Below are 23,570 nucleotides of genomic sequence, written 5' to 3' on the forward strand. Positions count from 1 at the left end.
AGGGACCTGGGTTCAATTCCCGGCTTGGGTCACTCTCTGTGCGGAATCTGCACGTTCTCCCTGTGACTGTGTGGGTTTCCTCCGGGTGCTGGTTACCTTCCACAGCCCAAAGATGTAGACTGGTCATGCTAAATTCCCCCGTAGTGTCCAAACGTTAGGTGGGTTGCTGGGTTCAGAGACAGACACCTCCTGGGGGCTTAGGTAGGGTGCTGTTTCAGGGGCCTGTGTAGACTCAATGGGCCAAATGGTCTCCTCCTGCACTGTAAATGTTATTATTCTATGACCTGTTTGAAGCTAACAGCCAATAGACCAAGGGGATGGGGGTGGGGGGCATAGGAGCCAACAAGACAACAGGGAACAGGTAGAGAGGAGAGGGAAGGGGGGACATGGAGTGAGGAGGGGAAAGGGTCTGGGAATGGCTGGAACAGACAATAGGGGGCTGAGAGCAAATCAACAAAGAACAAGACTCGAAAGAAACAGCTAAAAATGGGGGGTGGGGGGAGGAGGGGGTGGGGCCAATCGACAGAGGGGAAGGGGAAAGAGTTGCACCTATGTAAATAGATGACAATCACCTTTCGTAAAATGTGATCTAATGAAGTATCATAAAATAACAAAAAGGTACGGGAGGCTAACTGGGGGGAGAGGGGGTTGTACAGTGTATAAAATGAAACATTTCAATAAAAACACTTTTTTTTAATAACTGGAGTCCATGGATTCTCATAGAGTTGGGAGGAAATGTCAGGCTGTTGTGTACTAGTTGTCTGCCTGTTCAAGAATAGCTGAGGCAAAAGACGTTGCTTGGCTGTGATACTGTTCAGAGAATGCTGTATGACATGGAATTGACCGGAAAAAAATGTTTCATGATGCAAACTTTCTTATCATAGGAATCGCCCTATGTTATGCTGAAGAAGAATTATGAGCAATTTGAAGGAAACGACCAATATGAAGGTTATTGTGTTGATCTAGCTGCTGAAATAGCCAAACATTGTGGCTTTAAGTACAAACTTTCCATAGTGCCCGATGGGAAGTACGGCGCTCGGGATGGGGAAACAAAAGTTTGGAACGGAATGGTGGGAGAGCTGGTTTATGGGGTAAGAGCACAAAATATTAAGTGAATTTGTCCCAGTTCCTTCGATTTGATGATTTAAGTGATGTGCCTTCAAAACACAACAGATGATTGCCAAGAAGAGAATAAACGTTCTGATGCTGATTTTGCCACATAGGCAATATGTTAATTGTCAGGAACTATGGAAATGTAACTGCTTTAATTCTGCCTTGATTATATATAAGTAAGATACTCTGTTCTGTTATTTCCAGAAATGAAGGAATCAAAGAAATCATGTGATGATGATGGATAATTACATTTCCTAAAGTAACAAGATACATTTAATGAAAGATGAATATAAACTATTTTCACATTGCAGGTTTGGTCGCACAAATGCAAACCTTTGAATAAAAATTTGCTGTTGGCCTCCAATTGAACAATTCGTTGAGTAGAATTTCCTTTTGCAGTGTTGGATCAAACGACTTTTTGCATGATAAACAAATTTAGTTCCCCTCTGGACAGAACATTTTCCACATCATTATGAACAGTTCATATGCATGTTTAATTTGTTAGAGGAAGTAGAAATGCAATGATTTGTGGGATGCAATGGGGATTCTGAGCTTATCATCTTTGTAGATTTGAATACATGAAGAAACTCTGATTTATGGTATTATTGTATGTTATTTTAAACAAATCACTATGTGGAGATGCCAGCGTTGGACTGGGGTGAGCACAGTAAGAAGTCTTACAACACCAGGTTAAAGTCTAACAGGTTTGTTTCAAACACTAGCTTTCGGAGCACTGCTCCTTCCTCAGGTGAATGAAGAGGTATGTTCCAGAAACATATATATAGACAAATTCAAAGATGCCAGACAATGCTTAGAATGCGAGCATTTGCAGGTAAATAAATCTTTACAGATCCAGAGATAGAGGTAACCCCAGGTTAAAGAGGTATGAATTGTCTCAAGCCAGGACAGTTGGTAGGATTTCGCAAGCCCAGGCCAGATGGTGGGGGATGAATGTAATGCAACATGAATCCTAGGTCCCGGTTGAGGCCACACGCATGTGTGCGGAACTTGGCTATTAGTTTCTGCTCGGCGATTCTGCGCTGCCTAAAGGCCGCATTGGAGAACGCTTACCTGGAGATCAGAGGCTTGACTGCTGAAGTGTTCCCTGATTGGAAGGGAACATTCCTGCCTGGTGATTGTCGCACAATGTCCGTTCATTCGTTGTCGCAGGGTCTGCATGGTCTCGCCAATGTACCACGTTTTGGGACATCCTTTCCTGCAGCGCATGAGGTAGGCAACGTTGGCCGAGTCGCACGAGTATGTACCGTGTACTTGGTGGGTAGTGTTCTCACGTGTAATGGTGGTATCCATGTTGATGATCTGGCACGTCTTGCAGAGATTGCCATGGCAGGGTTGTGTGGTGTCGTGATCACTGTTCTGAAGGCTGGGTAGTTTGCTGCAAACAATGGTTTGTTTGAGGTTGCGCGGTTGTTTGAAGGCCAGTAGTGGGGGTGTGGGGATGACCTTGGCAAAATGTTCATCTTTATCGATGACGTGTTGAAGGCTACGAAGATGATGTCGTAGTTTCTCCGCTCCGGGAAAGTACTGGACGACGAAGTGTACTCTGTCGGTTGTGTCCCGTGTTTGTCGTCTGAGGAGGTCGGTGCGGTTTTTTGCTGTGGCGCATTGGATCGATGAGTCGAGCGTCAGATCCCGCTCGTACGAGGGCATCCTTCAGCATCTGTAGATGTCTGTTACGCTCCTCCTCGTCTGAGCAGATCCTGTGTATACAGAGGGCTTGTCCATAGGGGATGGCTTCTTAAATGTGTTTAGGCTGGAAGCCGGAGAAGTGGAGCATCGTGAGGTTATCCGTGGGCTTCCAGTAAAGCACGGCCTTGCGACACCTACCCTCCGTTATCTAACAATAATTGAACACAATGCAGTTAAAATTATAATAGGAAATTCATAACAGCATGAAGAGAGAAGATGGATTAATCTTTGACAGTCTTCATCAAAACTGAATGATTATATCAACAATGATATTTAAAATGCCAGTGGTGGAACATCACTTTTACCCGTCCAAAAATATATATTGCTGGTGTGATATAATCTTATTCATTAATAAAGATTTTAAATTCAGATTTTGTTTCTACCTGTGCTTTTGTTTTTGCAGAAGGCAGATATTGCAGTAGCTCCACTGACAATAACATTGGTAAGAGAAGAGGTGATCGACTTTTCAAAACCCTTCATGAGCCTTGGGATATCCATCATGATAAAGAAGCCTCAGAAGTCGAAGCCAGGAGTATTTTCCTTTCTAGATCCATTAGCCTATGAAATCTGGATGTGCATTGTCTTCGCTTACATCGGGGTCAGCGTAGTTTTATTCCTGGTCAGCAGATTTAGTCCATATGAGTGGCACACCGAAGAATATGAAGATGGACGTGAAACACAAAGTAACGACCAAACTAATGAATTTGGGATATTTAATAGTCTCTGGTTTTCTCTGGGTGCCTTTATGCAGCAAGGATGCGATATTTCGCCAAGGTTGGTCACTCAAGCATTTTAGCTTTGTGCATTTTTGGTCCCTATCTGATGCCATGGTGAATATATATCCACACTTAAAAGCAGAATTTTTCTCTTTTTTAAAAAAAAAGAGTGGAAAAAAACGACGTTAAAAAATTGATTTATACTTTTTGGTCTGAGAAAGGGAAACAAAAAAATGAAAAAAGAAGTTTTATTCAGACCAGAGAAGTACACGAATGATGCATCGAAATGTCATTCATGTATTTCTACAGTGGACTTGTATTCACCATGCCGCTGAGACTGTAAAATGCATAAGGTTACAGTCATTTCATAGTCCTCTTGGAGGAGTACCGTGTTTTTGCTGCATATTCCCATTTTACAATCCACGGTTATGTGTATCTAACAGAGGCGAATGAGAGGAACGGTGACGAATGGTAAGAATTTACAACCAATAGGTCATCACTCATCCATTCATCCAATTGTTTCGTTTTCATGATAACATGCTTTTGGTAAGCTCAAAACAAAAGGAACGTCTTCTGTAATAATGTGCATTAATAGACTTCTGGCTCTTTACACCCCAGTAAGAAACGAGCAATTAATGTGTTGACAGAGGTTTCATTGAGACGGCTGAGATCTTTCATTGAGAATCCATTGCTAAGCATCAAATGTGCTAGGGTATTTTATCAGAAGGAAGTGTTGAGGGAAGATAAAAGTGCCTTATTTTTTGATTTATGCCTCTTTGAACAAACATACCTCGCTTATTGTTCATAGAATTTACAGTGCAGAAGCATGCCATTCGGCCCATCGAGTCTGCACCGGCTCCTGGAGAGAGCACCCTACCCAAGGTTAACACCTTCACCCTATCCCCATAACCCAGTAACCCCACCCAACACTAAGGGCAATTTTGGACACTAAGGGCAATTTATCATGGCCAATCCACCTAACCTGCATATCTTTGGACTGTGGGAGGAAACCGGAGCACCCGGAGGAAACCCACGCACACACGGGGAGGATGTGCAGACTCCGCAGAGACAGTGACCCAAGCCGGAATCGAACCTGGGACTGTTAAGCGATTGTGCTATCCACAATGCTACCGTGCTGCCCTATCTATATTAAAGACTTGGATGGGTCAAAATTCACCGTGGGACTTGGTCCAGTTGCTGTGGGTCAAAATTCTTCATCAATAAACATATACTGTACTGTTAGTGCAGTAAGTTAAGGGTTTAGACAAACCTGGTGCATGTTTGAAAGATGTGAGTCAGGATGTGCTCTACCCAGGATATTTTCTTCATGGATCTGGCTTTTTCATCAATTTGCAGAATAACTTTGATATTGCCTTGCTTATTCAGTGTGTAACTCATTGTGTGTATCATTTATTTTGTTTGTTAAGCAAAAGTGATACATTAAGATTGGAAACTTTAATCTCCCAGATTTTGTAGCCAGGTACATGCACTGCTTGCCATGTTAGACTGGCACTATGTGACTCAAATCGATCTCATGTGTTTGAAGCACTTCTTCGCCTCCCCTTTTTACAAAAATGGATTGTGTTCTGCATCACTGACTTGAGGGGAGGTATTCACCTTAAAAATAATCGTATTTTTCTTCACCTCTTTTCTTAAATCCGCCAGTATGCTTAGTTGTTTTGAATATTTAAAGGAATGACAAAGAAATAATTACTTCCAAGCAAGAAGTTTTGCAGTTTATTAACAGCGTATTAGTCACACCTAACCATGTTAATAGGCGACAGGTAAATAATCACCACAATTAACCATTGTTCGTGAACTCACTATTTGATATGTTTAATTCATTCTAACCTCTGGCAGAAACATTGAGTTAGATTCTCCGGTCCACCAGCTGTTTGTTTCTTGGCTGTGTGCTGTTCGCTGGCGGAAAGATTTTATCTTTCTGCCATTTGTCAGCGGGATTTCTCATTGTAACTGCTCCATGCTACTGGGAAACCCATGAGTGGGGGTGCGCTGCCGGCGGAAAAATTGAATCACAACGACTGGAGAATTCAGGCCATTACTTGCTAGATGCTTTCTATTTTTATAGTCCAGGTTTTAAGCAGATAATTGCCCGGATTCTCTGTTTTCTGAATCAAAGTGTTGATGGCAATGCAGAATCCGTGGACTTTCACGACAGAAAAACTGGCGCCACACCTGGACCGATTCTGCTGCTGTTAAGGGGCTGGCACCGGCGCCACGTGGAACACAATTGATTCCAATGAGAAACGGTGCCGAATTCGCCAGTTTTGCGATTGACACACGGGGGGCTGAGAGGCTACAGCCGCATATATGCACTTCACTCCCCACGCACACCACCCCAGCCAACAAGATGACAGCAAGGAGATGGCAGCTGGTTTCACTAACGCTGAGCTGGAGACAATCCTGTACCCGGCCCGGGAAGGAAGCTGGCAGCTGCCGCCGTTGGTCATCCCTGGGCGCAGGTGGCAGAAGCAGTCAGTGCCGTGGGCAACATTGACCGGACCACCCAGTAGTGCCAGAAGAAGCTGCACAACCTCCTCAAGGTGTCCCGGGAAAGTAGGCAACACCGTGCCGCTGGCACTGCCTCCCATCCTACAAACCCATAACCAGACCCCCCCCCCCAACACAGAGGATGGTCGAATCCCCACATGCCGGCACCCATACCGGCTGCCATGGCCAGGTGAGGCCACCAGCTGCCCCCCCCCCCCCTCCCCACTGGAGCGGGAGAAGACAGGGGCCAGACCTGCAGCCCCTCACCATGGCAGATCAGAGGGCGCTATAAGTGGTCGGTGGGCTGAGTAAAGGGAGGTCACCGGAGCAGCACGGTAGCATAGTGGTTAGCACAGTTGCTTCACAGCTCCAGGCTCCCAGGTTCGATTCCCGACTAGGTCACTGTCTGTGCGGAGTCTGCATGTTCTCCCCGTGAGTGCGTGGGTTTCCTCCGGGTGCTCCGGTTTCCTTCCACAGTCCAAAGATGTGCGGGGTAGGTGAATTGGCCATGCTAAATTTCCCTTACTCTAAAAAAAGGTTAAGTGGGGGTTACGGGGATAAGGTAGATACGTGGGCTTGAGTAGGGTGCTCTTTGCCAGGGCCGGTGCAGATTCGATGAGCCGAATGGTCTCCTTCTGCACTGTAGGTTCTATAATCCTATGAGGTGGGGATTGGCTGCGGGCAAGGAAGTGAGACCCTGCTTAGTTGCGGTTCCCATGACCAGGGTGTCAACACCCCCCCCCAAAACCATCCCCACACCACATCACCCTCACCTCCACATCACCCTCACAACCCCGTGCAACCCCCCACACCCCGCCCCACCCCCCCCACCTGCGATCTAATCATAAGCCTCGTCTTGCAGGACCTGCCAGGGATGGGGCTGGTCCATCTGCCGTCCCCACCTCCAGCTAGTGCCACAGCCGGAGCTCCCCTGTGATCCGAACCGTGACGCTGAGGGAAGCTCGGACACCAGCCCTCTGCTCGAGACTCAGGAGACCACGGAGCTTGAGTCAGAGGATGGCACGGATTTTCCGTCACAGCTGTTTCCAACACCTTCCACCATCCCAGAGACACTCACCTTAGTTGGGCACTTAAGTGAAGAGGCTCCTAGTATCTGGTGTGCACCACACAACTCAACCAGTGGAGCAGGTGGAGGTAGGAACACCTGAGGAGGTGGACAGTTGAAGGGCAGGGCTACCTGAGGAACTAGCTGCTGTCCAGATGGGTTTCGGGCTTCTGGAACAGACAGTCCCATCTATAGTGGAGATGAAGTCGCAGAGCCAGGGACTACATGAGGGGTTGTCAGTGAGAATCCAGTACCTGCAGGTGCAGTTGGAGGAGTCGAACCATGTGCAACGCAGGGGCAAGGTGGCGGTCATGCGTGCCACGCAGGCCAACACCGTATGGGTGGCATCCGCGGTGGACGCATTTGGGGTGACGGTTTTGGCTATGGCTCAGCATGTCCAAAGCCTGGGACATTCTGTGCAGGCGGTGGCCATGGCTCAGGACCGGGCGGCTCTCTCGCAGGCAACCATGTGCCAGAGGCACCTGGACATTGCAGCGGCGCTCCTGCGTGTGACCCAGTCACAGCTGGCCATGGCTGGAACGCCGGTGGCATTGCCCAGGCGCTGGCTGACGTGGCACAGGCGCAGAGGGAAGTGGCCCAGTCCCAGAAGGAGATGGCGCTGTCACTGGCTGATGCGAGACAAACCCAGAAGGTGTAGGTACAGTCAATGGGTAATGCAGTGCAGTCCCAGACGGAGATGGTCCACTCCCTGTGATCCATAGCCATGAGCGTGCGGACCATGGTCGAGACCAGAGCGGGCCTCCAGGACTTGCAGTGGCAGGTGATGGGGAAGCCTCAAGGGATAGCTCTGCTCACAGCCCCATTCCATCGAGTAGCCCTGGGGACATCGGGCACCTCGAGTGGGGAGGAGGAGATGATGGGGCCCGTGCCGGTGACTCCCGCAGTGAAACTGCTGGAACAGCGCAGCACCTCGGACTCCCCCCGCCCCCCAGCTCCGTCTCCTGTCCCTGGTGCATCTGATGGGCAGCGGGTGAAGCAGGGTGACACAACATCACCTGGGACACCCGAGCAGCAGCCCGTCCAGGCCCGGTCACCCCAGAAGACGCCCGCCATCGGGGACCCAGGTTTCAGGCTGCCTCCACACCTGCTGTACCATCTGGAGAACCACTAGGCATAGCATTTGGGTCTGTCGGGCAGAAAGTTAGACACCAGTTGAGTTGGTACGGGTTAGAGCACAAATCTGTAAATACGTTGTCACATTTAACAACTGTTCACACCGTTCTAACTTGCCTCGGTTCTCTGTCAGATGGTTGTGAGGAGTGTGCTGGTCCTGTTGGCCTGGTGGGAGTGGGGGGGGAGGGGGGGGGGTTGGCAGGGTGGGGGATGGGCAGATGTTGTGGGGGAATGGGTGAATCCTGTGGGTGGCCTGGGCTCCACACCAACCTGCCCCCCCCCCTCCTCCCCCGACCGTCCCCACCACCATCACCCCAGCGATTTGATGGGACCATGTGATAGAATGACCAGCATGTATGCTGGGATCACCCGGGTAGAAGGTGGAAAGTGCGACCGTGAGCAGGAGTCAGACATTGTCAAATGATGTGGAACACCAGAGCTCATCCCAGAGCGGGTTGTCATCATCCTCCATCCCATGGACTAGACCTGCTGTTACTGCCAACCCAGGGTCTACATCACTTAGTGAAGCAGGTATGTATCACACAGGGTGTTGTAGGTGGGAATGGCTGGGGGGGGGGGGTGGTGAGTGGGGAGTGAGGGGATGTCTGTGGGGGATATGGTGACCAAGCCCCTGGCCAGTCCCCCCACCCCCCCCCCCCCCCAACACTGTGCGATGTCGTGGAGAACGCAGCAGACCACCACAGTGTGGGCGACCCACTCAGCTTCATACTGGAGGGGCCCTCCAGTGTGGTCCAGGCACCTGAACCGCATCTTCAGGATGGTGAAGCATGGCTCGATCAAGGTCCTGGTCGTTGCATGGCCGTCATTGTAGCTGGTCTCTGCCTCGGTCTGTGGCCTCCAGATAGGTGTCATTAGCCACGGCCGCAGTCCATCCTGAGAGGTTGTCACCTGCCTTTCTGTGGCACGCTCCGCCACTGCATGCCTGGCTGCTGCAGCTTCCTCCTCCTCCTTGAGCTGCACCCAGTCGTACAGCCGCAGAGCATCCTCCAGGGCTGCGGCAACCAGCAGGAAGGCCACCATTGCAGGCTGACTCCCAATATCTATTGCCAGCACCGGGTGAAATGCCGACATGTTAGCATGGTGTGTACCCCCATGCCCAACCAGGTCCATCGGGCTATATGGTGGCCCCGTTGACACCGCAGACTCTTCCCCCGAGTGTCCCATCCCTGCACCCCTTGCCCGTCGGTGGCTGGCACCATGGCGGTCTCTGGCCCTGACACGTGTCCCTGATGCCAAGGGTACCATTGGCTGGCATCGCCCTCACCACGGGTATGCACCGCGGCCCCCATAGGGGCTACTGTGGGTATTTCCCTGGGTGGGCCGGCGGTGTGGCGGATGGGTGGTGGGGGGGGGGGGGGGGGGGGGGGGGGGTGGCGGAGGGTGAGCTGTGGGTGAGGCTTGTTCTGCTATTTGGAAGTGTGTGATCATAGTTGGTGATGGATTCTTATGCCGATCATTGCTCCGTCCTAAGGGAGAGGGGTTTGGCCTTCTAACTGTGCTTTACCTGCAACATGAAATGACAGCAAAATTTAAAATGAGCCAAAATGGAGAAACAAGCCTGTGTTCACCACTGAATTGCACACAAAATAATCACATTTTTGCAATATACTCAGAACCAAGGTTAGAAAGTGCACTGGAGAATTGCTAAATACCACCTTGTTGGAAGGATGAAAATATTAAAATACGCTTACTTTTTTACATTAAAAATTAAATGAACCATATTTAATTTATATCTGTACCTTTTCCCTCTAATAGGTTATGGCAGGTGAGGAAACTATGACTTTTCACAAAACTTTGGGACCTGGAGTGTTATGTTAAAGTTCATACATCCTCATTATTGAAACTATGTGCATCTGTCTATATTTCACACAAAAAAAGTGTTTTGTTGCTAGGTTTTTATGCTTTTTTATTTTAATATATTTTATTGTTTTGGTGAATCTGGAAAATTAACCCCATAAAATTTCTATCAGCTTTTTCATAAAAGCATAAAAAAGCAAAAGTCAAAGATATAATTGTTAAGAACTGCTCAAAGAGCATTACAGAAGGAATTTATTTGACGACTGGTATTAAATTCAACTTGCAATGTTTCCTGGCCATAGATTCCAAGTTCTATACTGGGTCTGTGCTGAATTAGATGATCTCAACGGGGGCTACGGAGAGGAAAATTCAACCACTCCTAAGATCCTTGTTGGAAAGTGCATATTTCTGGACACCATGGGGAAGGAAATACTGTGGTTGCTTGGTCTCATTACCGTCTAGATTCATTAAAAACAAACATGTTTGCTGTGTTCCTATATACGCAACCACAGGAATTTGTTCCTTGAGGTAAGTATAGGAACAGCTGAAATATGATGTTCTCATGGTTGAATTGCCTACCAGTACTGACAGTCTGGGTCCATACATGAAATATGGCCATTTTTGCAGAGAACTGCAATGGCTGTTATTTGTGAACCAGCACATGACAAAAATCAATGCAGTGAAACTGCGAGTTGAAAGCTGGTGTAGGGTAACCAAGCACAATCCTTGCTATGATTTGTTTAACACTTGGCTTCCTTTGACTGATTGATACACAAATATGCGAATTCACAAGTTGATAGTTAATGTGATTGATCAGAAGCCCACCCGCCAAGAGAAGGAGCACTGAGTACTCTGAATATGTCTGTATTAGTAAAGAGATTACTTGGTAATCAAGGATGTGCTCAGGGACACCATAAGTTCAGGGTGACCCTTACAGTTTTAGTAAATGAGGATGTATTTGAAGACTGCAACTGAAGCTAAAAATACTCCAAAATTAGTTTGCCTCAGAAGTAACATTTTTGGGGAATTGACTTTGATTATTTTTCTTTATTTTATATCTCTCTCCTCCCCGCCCCCAAACGCAGTTCAAAGAAATTGAACTCATCTTCTTACATTTTAGCGCAGCAAGGGAAACAAACAGCGACTTGCGGCAGATAAACCCTGTGGATTTCTGAGCTTTTCTTTTGCATTTCCCCAACTTGTGTGTTTGGAAGAATTTTGTTTCCCACGCTTGCTGGGCGCTCATGAGATGTGCTGCTGATAAACACCTTAGTTTGCGAAATTATATAATAGTTTCTCGTAATAATCTACCATGACCCTAGCTCACTGCACAAATTGCTCATTTGATGTAGAGCATTCACATCTTTTTGTGTACAAAACACCCAGCACAGTGCATTGCTTCTCAGATTTGTCTGTCACCTGTTTGTAGACATCACTGGATAGAATCACTACAGTGCAGAAGGAGGTCATTTAGCCCATTATGTCTGCGCTGACCCTCTGAAAGAGTACCCTAACTAGGCCCACTTCCCCCATAACATTCCCATAACCCAATAACCGCATCTAATCTTTTGGACACAAACGGACAATTTAGCGTGGCCAATCCACCTAACCTGCACACTTTTGAACCATGGGAGGAAACTGGAACACCCGGAGGAAACCCAAGCAGACACGGGGAGAACATACAAATTCCACACAGACAGTGACCCAAGGCTAGAATTGAACCCGGGTACCTGGCGCTGTGAGGCAGCAGTGCTAACCACTGCGCCACTTTGCCGCCTTTTAAATTGTCTTTTTAAGATCAAGTGAAACTAATCATTCGAGCATTCGGTGCAGTTTTTGTATAAGACTATTGTGTGCATTTGCGGTATAAATAGCGCGACACTTCCACCATTATGTATGCGATGCAAGCAACGAATGAAAACCAGCATGAAGGGCAACTAAGCTTATTTTGTTCTCATCTGGCATATGCTCATATTCCCAGCAATATTTTTACTGTGGGGACGCACTTTTTATTATTTCTAAGACCAAAATGACACCATTTTCTGAAAACTAACTGTCGCATTGGAGTTTTGATTGCACGAAAATTTCTAAGGATATAAAAGCTATGAAATTCTTTTTATAACTGTTTTCAGAGATGGTCACAAATGCACTTGATGTGGATCCCTGTAATTAAATGCCATGCACAAGAACGTATGATTGATTGCTCTGTTCCAATGAAAGCCTTCATTTCATTTTACAAATCGATTTCACACTTGTTATTAGATCCCTGTCGGGGCGAATTGTTGGAGGTGTGTGGTGGTTCTTTACCTTGATCATAATATCATCATACACGGCTAACTTAGCTGCTTTCCTGACGGTCGAACGAATGGTGTCTCCCATTGAAAGTGCAGAGGATCTTGCGAAGCAAACAGATATTGCATATGGAACTTTGGATGCTGGATCCACGAAAGAATTCTTTAGGGTAAGATAGGGTGCTTTTATCTTTTGTGTTTTGTTTCAGATGTGGAAGAGTTATTGTGGTTGTGATTAGCCTGAGAAAGCATCAACCTCTTTAAAGCATAACACAGTTCATGTGAAAGCTTTGATGTCCCAATTCATCACCACAGGGCTTTTATTTAAATTTTGTTATGGCAGTCAACCGGGATCAAAGCAAAGATCCATTAAGCAAGGAGGTTCATTGGTGTCTGCCACTTTTTATTGCTCAGCCAACCTCATATATATAAAAAAAGATAACAGGTCATTATCACCTTGCTGTTTATGGGACCCCCATTCTACACAAATTGTCTGCCATGTTACCTACTTTCCAACATTCATTATACTTCAAACATATTTGATTGGCAATTATCTTGCTTCAGAACTGAAATTGTAAAGCCAGCTGGTGAAGAAAATGGAAATGTCACATCTATTGGGGTAGAGAAAAGGAAGTTATATCCTATTTCTATAACATGCTGTGTTTCAGTGGTGGGTACGGGCTGAAATGTGCTAAAATGGTAAAGTGTTTCTAAACCCTAACGTTCTCATTCTAATGAACAGGACAATAGAAAAGGAGCAAAATATCACTGTCCTGTCCATGAAAAGAGAATACAGAAAAAGGAACATGGCAAAAAAATAATAATCGGAATACTGATAGAACAAAACTGTGCCCAAGGGAAAGTTAAAATGTCCAGAAAGCAAATGTTTAATCTTTGAAGTTTGCTCTTTCAATGCAAAATCTAAGCATTTAAGCTAAAGAACATCAGTAATACACAAATCAGCTTCTCGTCTGCTTCCTTCGTAATATTGAGCTTTAGAAATAATGGGCACGATTCAAAGACCTTGTTGCCCCCGGCATAGATCCGGGTGCAATGGGTGAATCACATATGATTCCCAAATTGGGTTCCGCACCGGGTGCCGGGCCAATTGAGAGTCACCCGACTCGCTCCACCCGGTGTGACCTGGGCGAGATCCAGACCTGAATATTTAAATGAGCCGTCCTGGTCGCCGGATTCACCTGCCGTTCAGGAGTCACCGGCCGCACCTGGAAGAATTCGGCAGGGCGCCATTTAGTACTGGCCCACACAAACATGGACGAGTCGTAACAGCACCTGGTGAATCTCCCAGGCTATTGGAGACCCCGTGGTGGTCAGGGACAGGGTAGGATGGTGCCCTGGCAGTGCCAACTGGGCACCCTGGCAGTGACACCCTGGCAGGATATTTCTCGCCGCTGAAGCCACCCAGAAACACCCGGCTAAATGCACCATTCAGAGGATTTTAACTTGAGTTAAACTCCGATTCAAACAGGCTTTCCCAATTTAACAATCTGATGCGATATTGCAAACTCTAGCTAATGAGCAGGAAATAAATGCAGGTCTGCAAGAAATATTTACACAGCACATTGAGGTAACACTGAATGAAAATTGCTACAGTATTGCAATTAGGTGCTTTCTCATTGAGTGAGATGAACACACAATATGGCGGTACTCTAATAGACAAATTTATTTTATATAATCTGTCTGTCTGTCACATTGCAAATTACACAATCTAAAGTTCTACTTTCGTGGATAATTTTAACCAATCAAGTGTGGCAGAAAACTGAAAGCAATGGCTCAAATTACTATTTTACACAACACCTGATTTTTACCCTCTGCTGACTTCAGTGAAAAATCACTTTGGGCAGAGTGTAGCCTCAGGTAGTCTCCTGCAGCTACCATGTCTAATAGAGTTGGCACATGCAGTGACAGGAATGATCGGCTGTGATCTGAAACTTGGCACATCTCCTTGCAAACATACTGCAATGCTGACCCAAGGGGGCTAATATTCTGAAGTGCCACAGAGGGCAATATTCCTCACAATCACCTCATGCAGCACTACCTCTACGCAGCAACCATGAACCAGGAACTGTCTCTTTTTTTTAAATTTAGAGTACCCGATAAATTTTTTACAATTGAGGGGCAATTTGGCATGGCCAATCCACCCAGCTTGCACATTTTTGGGTTGTGGGGGCGAAACCCACGCAAACACGGGGAGAATGTGCAAACTCCACACGGACAGTGACGCAGAGCCGGGATTGAACCTGGGACCTCGGCGCCGTGAGGCCGCAGTGCTAACCCACTGCGCCACCGTGCTGCCCCCTGGGAACTGTCTCTTAACAGGTCAGGGGGTGGCTAAGTATGGGCTGTGGGGTCACGGATGGTGAGTCGGGTGCGCACGGCCAGCACCACGTTATACGACGCGACTGCTGCTGGTCGTCAGCCTTGCACATGCGCAGCCACAGACCCAGTCATTCTCTGGCTGTTTTCGGCAAGGGAGCTGGGAGTTTCACCCAGCGTTGCTGCTAGCCCCTCACCGCTCTCATAATCGGTGAGGGGTTGGTGTCGATTTTTTTCATCGTAAACTTCCCGCGAATTCTCCGTTCGAGCCGACACTTAGCCGCTGAAACGGAGAATCCAGCTCATTGTGTTTTGGGTGGATATGTTCATCAAATCTGTTTAACTTACAAGGTGGTGAAAGATATTCACTTGCTTCAAGATTTTGCAGACTATCCATTACACCTGCCAGCTTCCTTCAGGACACATTACATGCGTCCATTTGGTATCAAAGTGGAGATTTTCACCTGAGACATATTTCAGTTGGTAATAAAGCTTTCATCACTAAATTCCACGTGGAGATTACAATAAGCAAAACCTGACATCTGACATGTTTGCTTGTGCGCTCCTGGGCAAGTCCCTTGTTCAACGGCACTCAATGCTTGATCAAGGGACCCGGCAACAGGAAGGGGGCCCTCTCGGAGCCTTCCCCATTCCATTTCTGCCAGTCCCCTACCTCTTTCACCCGTGACTGCCAACCTGCTACCCCCATGCCATCATCACTTGGGTGGATGTCATATGAACAGCAGCACCTCCTCCCTGGTTGTGCTGCTGAGTATAGAAGACTGCTAACCTGTGATTATCTGTAAATTCGTCATCAGTGGGACTTCAGTGCCCAGAGTCCTTGGTCCTGGAAAAAGACCACTTGTAGCCTGGTACATGCCTGAGTGGCACAAGATGTATCAACTTTCGCAAAAAAAGGCGACACGGGGGTGGGGGGTGGTCTCTTGTTTAACCAATGTTAACAAATTTATTGGAGTTCTTTGACAGAGTCGCATGGGCTATGGATAAAAGGGAACTGGTGGATCTACTGTACTTAGATTTACAGAATGCATTTTATATCAAAGGTTATTTTTAAAAAAATATATATTTTTATGAAGGCATTTATGAATTTTTAACAACAATTTTCAAGAGGAAAAACAACGAAGTAAGTTACACCCACCCAACCAACAACCACACCCAGCCAACATGGCTTACGTACACAGTTCCCCAGTTATATCAAAGGTTATTATGTAAAATAAAAGCTCATGGTATAGGGGATAACATATTGACATGGATTAAAGATTGACTTGTTAAGAGAAAACGGAGTTGGAATAGATGGTTCTTTTTCTAGTTGGTAGGATTTGACGAGTGGCACGCCACAGAGATCAGTGATGGGGCCTCAGCTTTTTACAATTCATATAAATGACTTGGATGAAGGGGACTGAAGGTGCGGTGCTAAATTTGCTGATGATATAAAGATAGATAGGGAAGTAAATTGTGAAGAGGACATAAGGAGGCTATAAAAGGTCATGGATAGGTTAGGTGAGAGGGAGAAAATCGGGCAACTGGAGTATAATGTGGGCAAATGTGAAATTGTCCATTTTGGCAGAAACAATAAAAAAAGAAACTTAATATCTAAACAATGAGATTGGAGAGCTCCGAGATGCAGAGGGATCAGGATGTAATCATGCACGAATCATAATATTCTAGTATACAGGGCCAGCAAGTAATTAGATAAGCTAATAGAATGTTATTTATTGTGAGAAGAATTAATTACAGAAGTAGGGAAGTAATGCTTCAGTTGCAAAGGGCAATGGTGAGACCACATCTAGTATTGTGTACAGTACTGGTCTACTTATCTAAGGAAATATATAAATGTATTAGAAGCAATTCAGAGATCTTTTTCCCAGACTAATATCAGGAACGGGCAGGTTGTCTTATGAGAAAAGGTTGGAGTGGTGAGGTTTGTATCTACTAGAGTTTAGAAGAGTAAGGGGCAACTTGATAGACAGCTTTAAGATCCTGAGAGGGATTGACAGGGTGGAATGGATGTTTCCACTTGTTGGAGAGTCTTGAATCAAGGTCACTGTTTAAAAACAGGGATCACTGGGGGTCAGGTGATGTGAGCATGGGAAAGGTTGTGTTTTCACGAGCTCCGGTTCTGCTCGTCATTTGTTTATCTGTTTGCTCATTTTTTTTTTGTGTCTTTTCTTGGTATAGATGGGGCGTGACTGGCGCGTCATCTTGGTGTTGGGTCAAGGCCATTGAATCTCGCTAGAGGCCTCTCGTGATATTTGAGATGCTCAAAACCTCTTACAAGGTTCAACAGAATCTTGCGAGATGTTGCAATCTGGATCTCACGCTCTCAGGGTGTTATCCAGATCAGTATATTTAAATGAGTCTTTAAATATGCAATCACGGGATTCACCCAATTCGTGGGTCTCAACACCCGCGCCTGGAAGATCTCACCAGGTGCTGTTTAGTTCTGGTCCACACAAATGCGGACGAGGCATAACTGCTTCTGGGGGGTCTCCCAGGTCATTGGAAACCCCCAGGTGGCTGGGGACAGGGCAGCCTGGCACCTGGGCATCTTGGCACTGCCAGCCTGGCACTCAGGCACTGCGAGGGTAGGCCTTACCAAGTAGAGGGGGGGGGGTGAAGGGGAGTTCCTGGGAGCATTCCCAGGTTAATGGGATTGGGTCAGAAATGGTAGGGGTGGGGGGAAGATCGGGGCCGCCGGACAAAATGGCGTCCCATTTGTGAGGCTCAGCAAGAAGAAATTCCTCTAAGTGTGGCCTTGGCAGAGACAAACTCCCCAAGATGAGAAAAAATCGCAAAGTGCTGATGAATAGCAAAGTTTCTCAGCACTGAGAAACAGTACACTAAATGTGCCGTTCATTTGACTTCAACTCAAGTCTGCTGAATCGTACCCATAGTTTTTGCTATGTCCCAAGATTTGTGGGCTAATATTTCAGCACTATTGAGACAAGACAAAATGCTTAAATGCTCATTGATTCATGTTGACTGGAAGAAGTTAGGATGGGGCCCCCTCATTAATGGCACAGCTGCATTTGGGAGGCAGCCCGCCCTGGAGGAATGGTGTGTTCTGACGTGATAGCTGATAGCGATGATGTTGATCTGTCTGAATGTCTCAGCTCTTCAATGTAAAACACCAAAGTCCAACTTCAAGAGTTGTGAGGCATTTTTATGGAGGTATTGGAGATGCCCGAGGAGGTTGTTGTGACAGTGAGAGCGCAGTCCTTGGTGGATCAAGGGAGCACATTTAATTATGTCTCCGAAGCCTGGAGTTAGGTTCTCCTTTGCCCCTGGTCCTATGTTGTCCTGTTCTTGATGTTGGTCAAGGAAGGTTGGGGATGGCTGAGTCCATCGGCCCATCCACACCCTTCTGGAGCCTGCGTTGTTGGTTGTCTGGATTTGCTGGAGTCGGCATATTGGAAGCAATGAGGATTTGTGCTTCGATCGTTGGAATCCTTGGAAGATCCTGAAAAGTTCCCAATGTCTTTGATCCTGCTTCATCCTTGATTTCTTCTTTCTTTGTGCGCCCGGAGAGACGTCTTTTTGCTTACACCTACTGCCTCAGACAGAAGTGTCGAAGGCAGCAGCTGTTACTTCATAGAAAGCCAAAACACGTCACAATGCTTCAAACCCCCTCAGATCTTTTGAGCTGCAAGGCTTCAATTCACTTTCAAAGATAAATAACTTTCAGTAGGCTGTAATTTACAGGATAATAGCTTCTAGGCAGCTAGGTGGTTGGACTGTTTATTTTCATCTCCCTTCACACTTAGATTCATCTCAAGTATCCTGCTGTGAGGATAACCACAATGGTTATAAACATCTAGTAATGACTGATAGGTCACCACCACATCAAAATCAGTTTAGTGCTTTCTTCTGAGAAAAATAAAAAGTGAAAAACTGGGCCGGGATTCTCCCCTACCCGGTGGGGCAGGGGGTCCCGGCAGGATGGAGTGGCGTGAACCACTCCGGCGTTGGGCCGCCCCAAAGGTGCGGAATTCCGCACCTTTAGGGGCCAAGCCTTAACCTTGAGGGACTCGGCCCGCGTCGGAGTGGTTGGCGCCCCGCCGGCTGGCGGAAGTCCGCGCATGCGCCGGAGTGTCAGCGTCTGCTGACGTCATCCCCGTGCATGTGCAGGGGAGGAGGTCACTTCCGCGTCCGCCATCGTAAAGACTATGGCGAACGCGGAAGGAAAAGAGTGCTCCCATGGCACAGGCCTCTTCGCCGATTGGTAGGCCCTGATCACAGGCCTGGCCACCGTGGGGGTACCCCCCAGGGCCAAATTGCCCCGCACGCCCCCTAGGACCCCGGAGCCCGCCCACGCCGCCTGGTCCCACCGGTAAGGTATGTGGTTTGATTCCCGCCGGCGGGACCGGTGTGACAGCGGCGGGACGTCGGTCCATTGCGGGCCGGAGAATCGCCGGGGGGGGCCCGCCGACAGGTGTGGCGCGATTCCCGCTCCCACCGAATCTCTGGTGCCGGAGACTTCGCGAGTGGGCGGGGGCGGGATTCATGCCGGCCCCCGGCGATTCTCCGACCCAGCGGGGTCTTGCCCGTTGATCAGATGCTCTTGGGTTCAAATGATTCATTTGCAGTCTCCCGCTGGCGTATGATTTGCAGGTTGTAGCCGCCGCCAGCGGGGAACTGGAGCATTGGAATTGAATAATTTTTTTATTCAATGTGCATTTCTTCGCCGCATCGGGAACTCCGCTACTGGTGGTGGCAGAGGAGAATCTACCCCAGAATCGTGAAGTATTTTTAAGGCAGAGCTAGATAGATTCCTGATTAACAAGAAGATGAAAGGTTATCAGGGGTAGGCAGGAGTGTGGGGTTGAGGTTAAATTCAGATCGGCAATGATCTTGTTGAGTGGCGGATCGAGCTTGAGGGGCCGAGTGGCCTACTCCTGCTCCTAATTTGTATGTTTGTTTGTCTCGTTGGCTCTCCTGCCAGAGGCTGAGACCCTCATCACCTCCACAATGTTCCACCTGCAGAATTACTGCATGTAACTTTATCTAAGCAGACTCGCAGGCAGGGAGGAGGTCAGTAGAAGGTTAGGAACCATCTGGACTGTGAGTGGGCCTTGCAGTGATTCAAGATCTCACTTCTGGGATTCCTGACCACTCACAGAGTGTGGCCATGATTGAAGGTGTGAATGAAGATGTTCTATTTAAAGGGACTCGGACAAAGTATCCAAATGGTTGTAAGAAACCTTGATTGTGGAGGCAAATAAGTAGAACAAAGGCGTGGAAAGAATGCCCAAACCTCCCCCCCCCCCCCCCCCCCCCCCCCACCAGCACCACTGGTTCCCTGACTCTACCCTGGATGTCATGCTGGAGGCCATGAGGGCCAGAAGAGACACGCTGTTTCCTCAGGCCGGGAGGAAGAGGCCAACCACCCAAACTAAACAGACATGGGTGGAAGTTATGGAGCTGGCAGCAGCAGGGGTGTGAGGCCGAGGACCTGGATGCAGTGTCAAAAGGATTCACTGACCTCATTAAGTCAGGAAAGGTGAGTGGAGATCACTTCCATGTGGCTTCCATCACACTCTGACTTCCCTTCATTCTCCTGTACAGCATTCCGACACTCCTTGCAATTCTGTGCATTCATTTCTCTCAGGCACCTCCTCAAATTTCATCTGAACAGACCAACGCTCACATTCAGCATCATCCCTTTTGTCCATCTGTCTCAATCCCTCACTACCACCCTTCACAGATTCTCATTCAATCTTCAATACACATTCTATCTCCAACAACCTCAGCCCTCTCTCATTGCAGGAGAAGAGACTTTACAATTCCACGGAGAGGCAGAATGTCTGACTGACATTCCATGTCGAGTTGACCACTTCTTTATGTCAACACTAACTCATATCTTGCATCTCCCCACAGGTCCTTCAAGGGTGATAGCGGAGCTGCTGTGGGACAAGAGCAAGTGGCTCTCAAGGAGAGTGAGTACTCTGAAGATGCACTGTCACATAACTCATGTGCAGCCACTACCAGCACAGATAAACTCATCTTGGTGGGTACTGCACACGGTGAGAGAGGCACACACCATGGCCTGGATTCTCCAGTGCCGATGTTGGTAGAGGGTTTCCCAATCAGGCGGTAAATGAAGCGTCGGTCGAAAATCAGTATTGGCACCCGTTCCAATGCTTTGGTCCCCCTGCCGGTGACAGCGGGCTACATGCCTTATGCTGGCGGTAACATGCAAATCAGTGATTTGCACCCATTTGTATCTGATTAAATGTCTGGAAGCCGTATTCGCCAGCCCTCTGTGATGACCCCGCCCACTCAGTCGCCGGTGGTCACACGGACTTGAATTGGTGCAAGTATTTACAAGTTGGGTCTGGGCACTATTACCGTTGAAAGGGAGAGAGCAAGAAGGTAAACAAATATTTCAAACTTTTCAGGCTTGTTGGGGAGTATAAACCTGGACCTCGGGGAGTAGCAAGAATCACTTGGTGGCAAGTAGGAGGACTTGGGGTGTCCCCCTTGGGATCGGGGTGCCCTGGCTGAGACCCCCATTGCTGCATGAATTTATTTAAACCCACCCCTGAGCTGCAATTTGCAGGCTCCTGGCTGTTGAGACTGCTGACGGTATTCTGCAACTGCATTGAGGGCTTCTAGTCATGTGAGAACCCACTCAGTCCACCCATCTGGACATCCTCATATCCCAGCAGTATCGTGAAGGGGAAGGGCATGGCCATAGTCAATCGCTGGCCCAACAAGTGTGAGCACTCAGTACACTCCTCAGAAGCACTGCCCCACTCCAGGGGAAGCAGGGGATTAGCAGAGCCCACCCCAAACAAAGAACACATGCATCGTGACCTTTGGAACACTCCCAGGCACACAGCTGCTCTCAGAGTAAAAGCCTCACCAGTGACACTATCAGCTTGTCCACCCCTGAGGACCACGAGATGTCTCCAAGTCCTGCCTGTTCATTGTGCCTCTGATCTTATCCAGCCCAATCACGGCCAAGAAACGTGACCAACTCCCTGTCACAACCTATGCGTGAAACCCACACTCCACACAACACTGCAGCCAAAGTCCCAGCAAATGGACACATCTCTCGCTCACCCGCATCTGTAGAACACAAGGCCCTTAGCACGGAGATGACTGGCTGCACAGTATGAATGTCTCCACCAGACAACATCCTGGCGGGATAGCACAAGGCCCGCCCAGTGAGGAGATCCAGAGAAGACCACACCTGGAGAAACAGGACAGGGACCACAGAGCCTGTCTCTCATGCAGGTTGTGGCAGCCACCAGTATCGCTGTTGGCAGGGACGAATGGTGAAGGTAGAGGCACTCCACATCACAGGCTGGGTTCCAGCCACTGATGGGAACAGTGGTGCAATGTAAACTACATCATGCGGACCACATGTTGAGGGTGACCATGTAAACTGGTGGCATTGAATAGTCAAGTGAATCCTCATCTTGCTGACCTTCTCTGTCTCTTCCCCCTCCCCTACACAAAATCCACCTTCCCTTGAGACTCTCAACCCTTCCCTCTCCCTTAGTCCATCCATCCCTTCCCTCTCCCTTAGCCCATCTATCCTTCCCTCTCCCTTAGTCCATCCACTCCTTCCCTCTCCCTTAGTCCATCCACCCCTTCACACTCCCTTAGCCCATCTATCCTTCCCGCTCCCTTAGTCCATCCACCCCTTCACACTCCCTTAGCCCATCTATCCTTCCCTCTCCCTTAGTCCATCCACCCCTTCCTTTTCTCTTAATCGATCCACTTGTTCCCTGTCCCTTAGTCCTACACTCCACCATCCCCTTTAAACTTCCACTCCTTCCCACTACCACAGCTTCCCCTCCTCCCTCTGAGGGTCATACCAGCATCACCACAGGGTGTTGGCCCTGGGTTGGCAGTATCAGCGGGTCTTGTGCATGGGATGGAGGATGATGATGATGACTTGCAGTGAGATGAGGTCTGCTGCTTCACATTGTCTGACAAAGTCTGACTCTTGCCTTTCAGATAACATACCACCGTCCAGCCGGGTGATTCCTGCAAGTGTGCTGGCAATTCCTCTCACAGGCCCAAAAATGTTAAGGGGAGTGTTACAGGAAATGCTGAATGGTTAGCCCTCACTCACCGGGAATGTCATACAAGGTGGGCTCACACTGCTGCCCCCATGCTCTGCCACTTCTCGGTGAGGGCGTAACCATGCGGGACATGCATGAGTCATGGGCACCGGACAACACCCAGCCCTTGACCATCCTGCACACCCGTGTGACAGAGGTTGGGGGCAGATCAGATCTGTGATGCAAAAGTGTTTAATGGTGAGTATTTACAATGTGTGTGCCCATCCCCTTGACTATCTACTCTATACTACACCCGTGCCAAGCAATGGGAAATGTGTGTTTCAGTCGGCATTTCCAGATGTACTGCACGCCTTTGGAAAGAGATTGGAGTGCAGAAGCACAGTGGGCTAAATAGCTGGCTTGCAATGCCAGCAGCGTGGGTTCAATTCCCATACCGGCCTCCCCGAACAGGCGCCGGAATGTGGCGACGAGGGGCTTTTCACAGTAACTTCAATGAAGCCTACTTGTGACAATAAGCAAATATTATTACCATGCTGGCCCCCCACAATGGCCTGCACTTCAGTCTGCCACTTCACCTCAGTTACTCACTACCTCACTGAAATACAGTCAAGTGCTCCCCCACTCTTGACTAGCAGAAAGTGCATGTGGAGCCTGAGGAAAGAAGATGGGGAAAGCACACTTGGCAGATGGACTCTGCTTAATCTGCTTCTACTTAGTGTCCCTTGCTCACTAACAAAGCCAGCAAAGAGAGGCACACATACTGCCTTCCACCCTGATGACCAGGTCTGCAGGTGGGGCAGTCTTTTGTGGAACCCTC

At 48.1% G+C, this 23,570-nt stretch overlaps 1 protein-coding gene across 6 annotated transcripts in view; it reads left to right on the top strand.

Moving 5' to 3' along the window:
- gria2b (glutamate receptor, ionotropic, AMPA 2b) overlaps positions 1–23,570 on the top strand; it is a 180,697-nt gene that overhangs the window by 136,434 nt on the left and 20,693 nt on the right. For all 6 annotated transcript variants that reach the window (XR_005460078.1, XM_038792299.1, XM_038792298.1 and 3 more), the window contains 3 exons: positions 885–1,091; positions 3,227–3,597; positions 12,331–12,529. Coding sequence is in view for 5 of the 6 variants with exons in the window: in XM_038792299.1 (XP_038648227.1) it covers positions 885–1,091; positions 3,227–3,597; positions 12,331–12,529 (777 nt within the window). In the remaining variant the exon portion in view is untranslated. The remainder of the gene's footprint in view (positions 1–884; positions 1,092–3,226; positions 3,598–12,330; positions 12,530–23,570) is intronic.

Source organism: Scyliorhinus canicula, chromosome 3 (genome assembly GCF_902713615.1).
Source record: "Scyliorhinus canicula chromosome 3, sScyCan1.1, whole genome shotgun sequence".
Classification (NCBI taxonomy): Eukaryota; Metazoa; Chordata; class Chondrichthyes; order Carcharhiniformes; family Scyliorhinidae; genus Scyliorhinus; species Scyliorhinus canicula.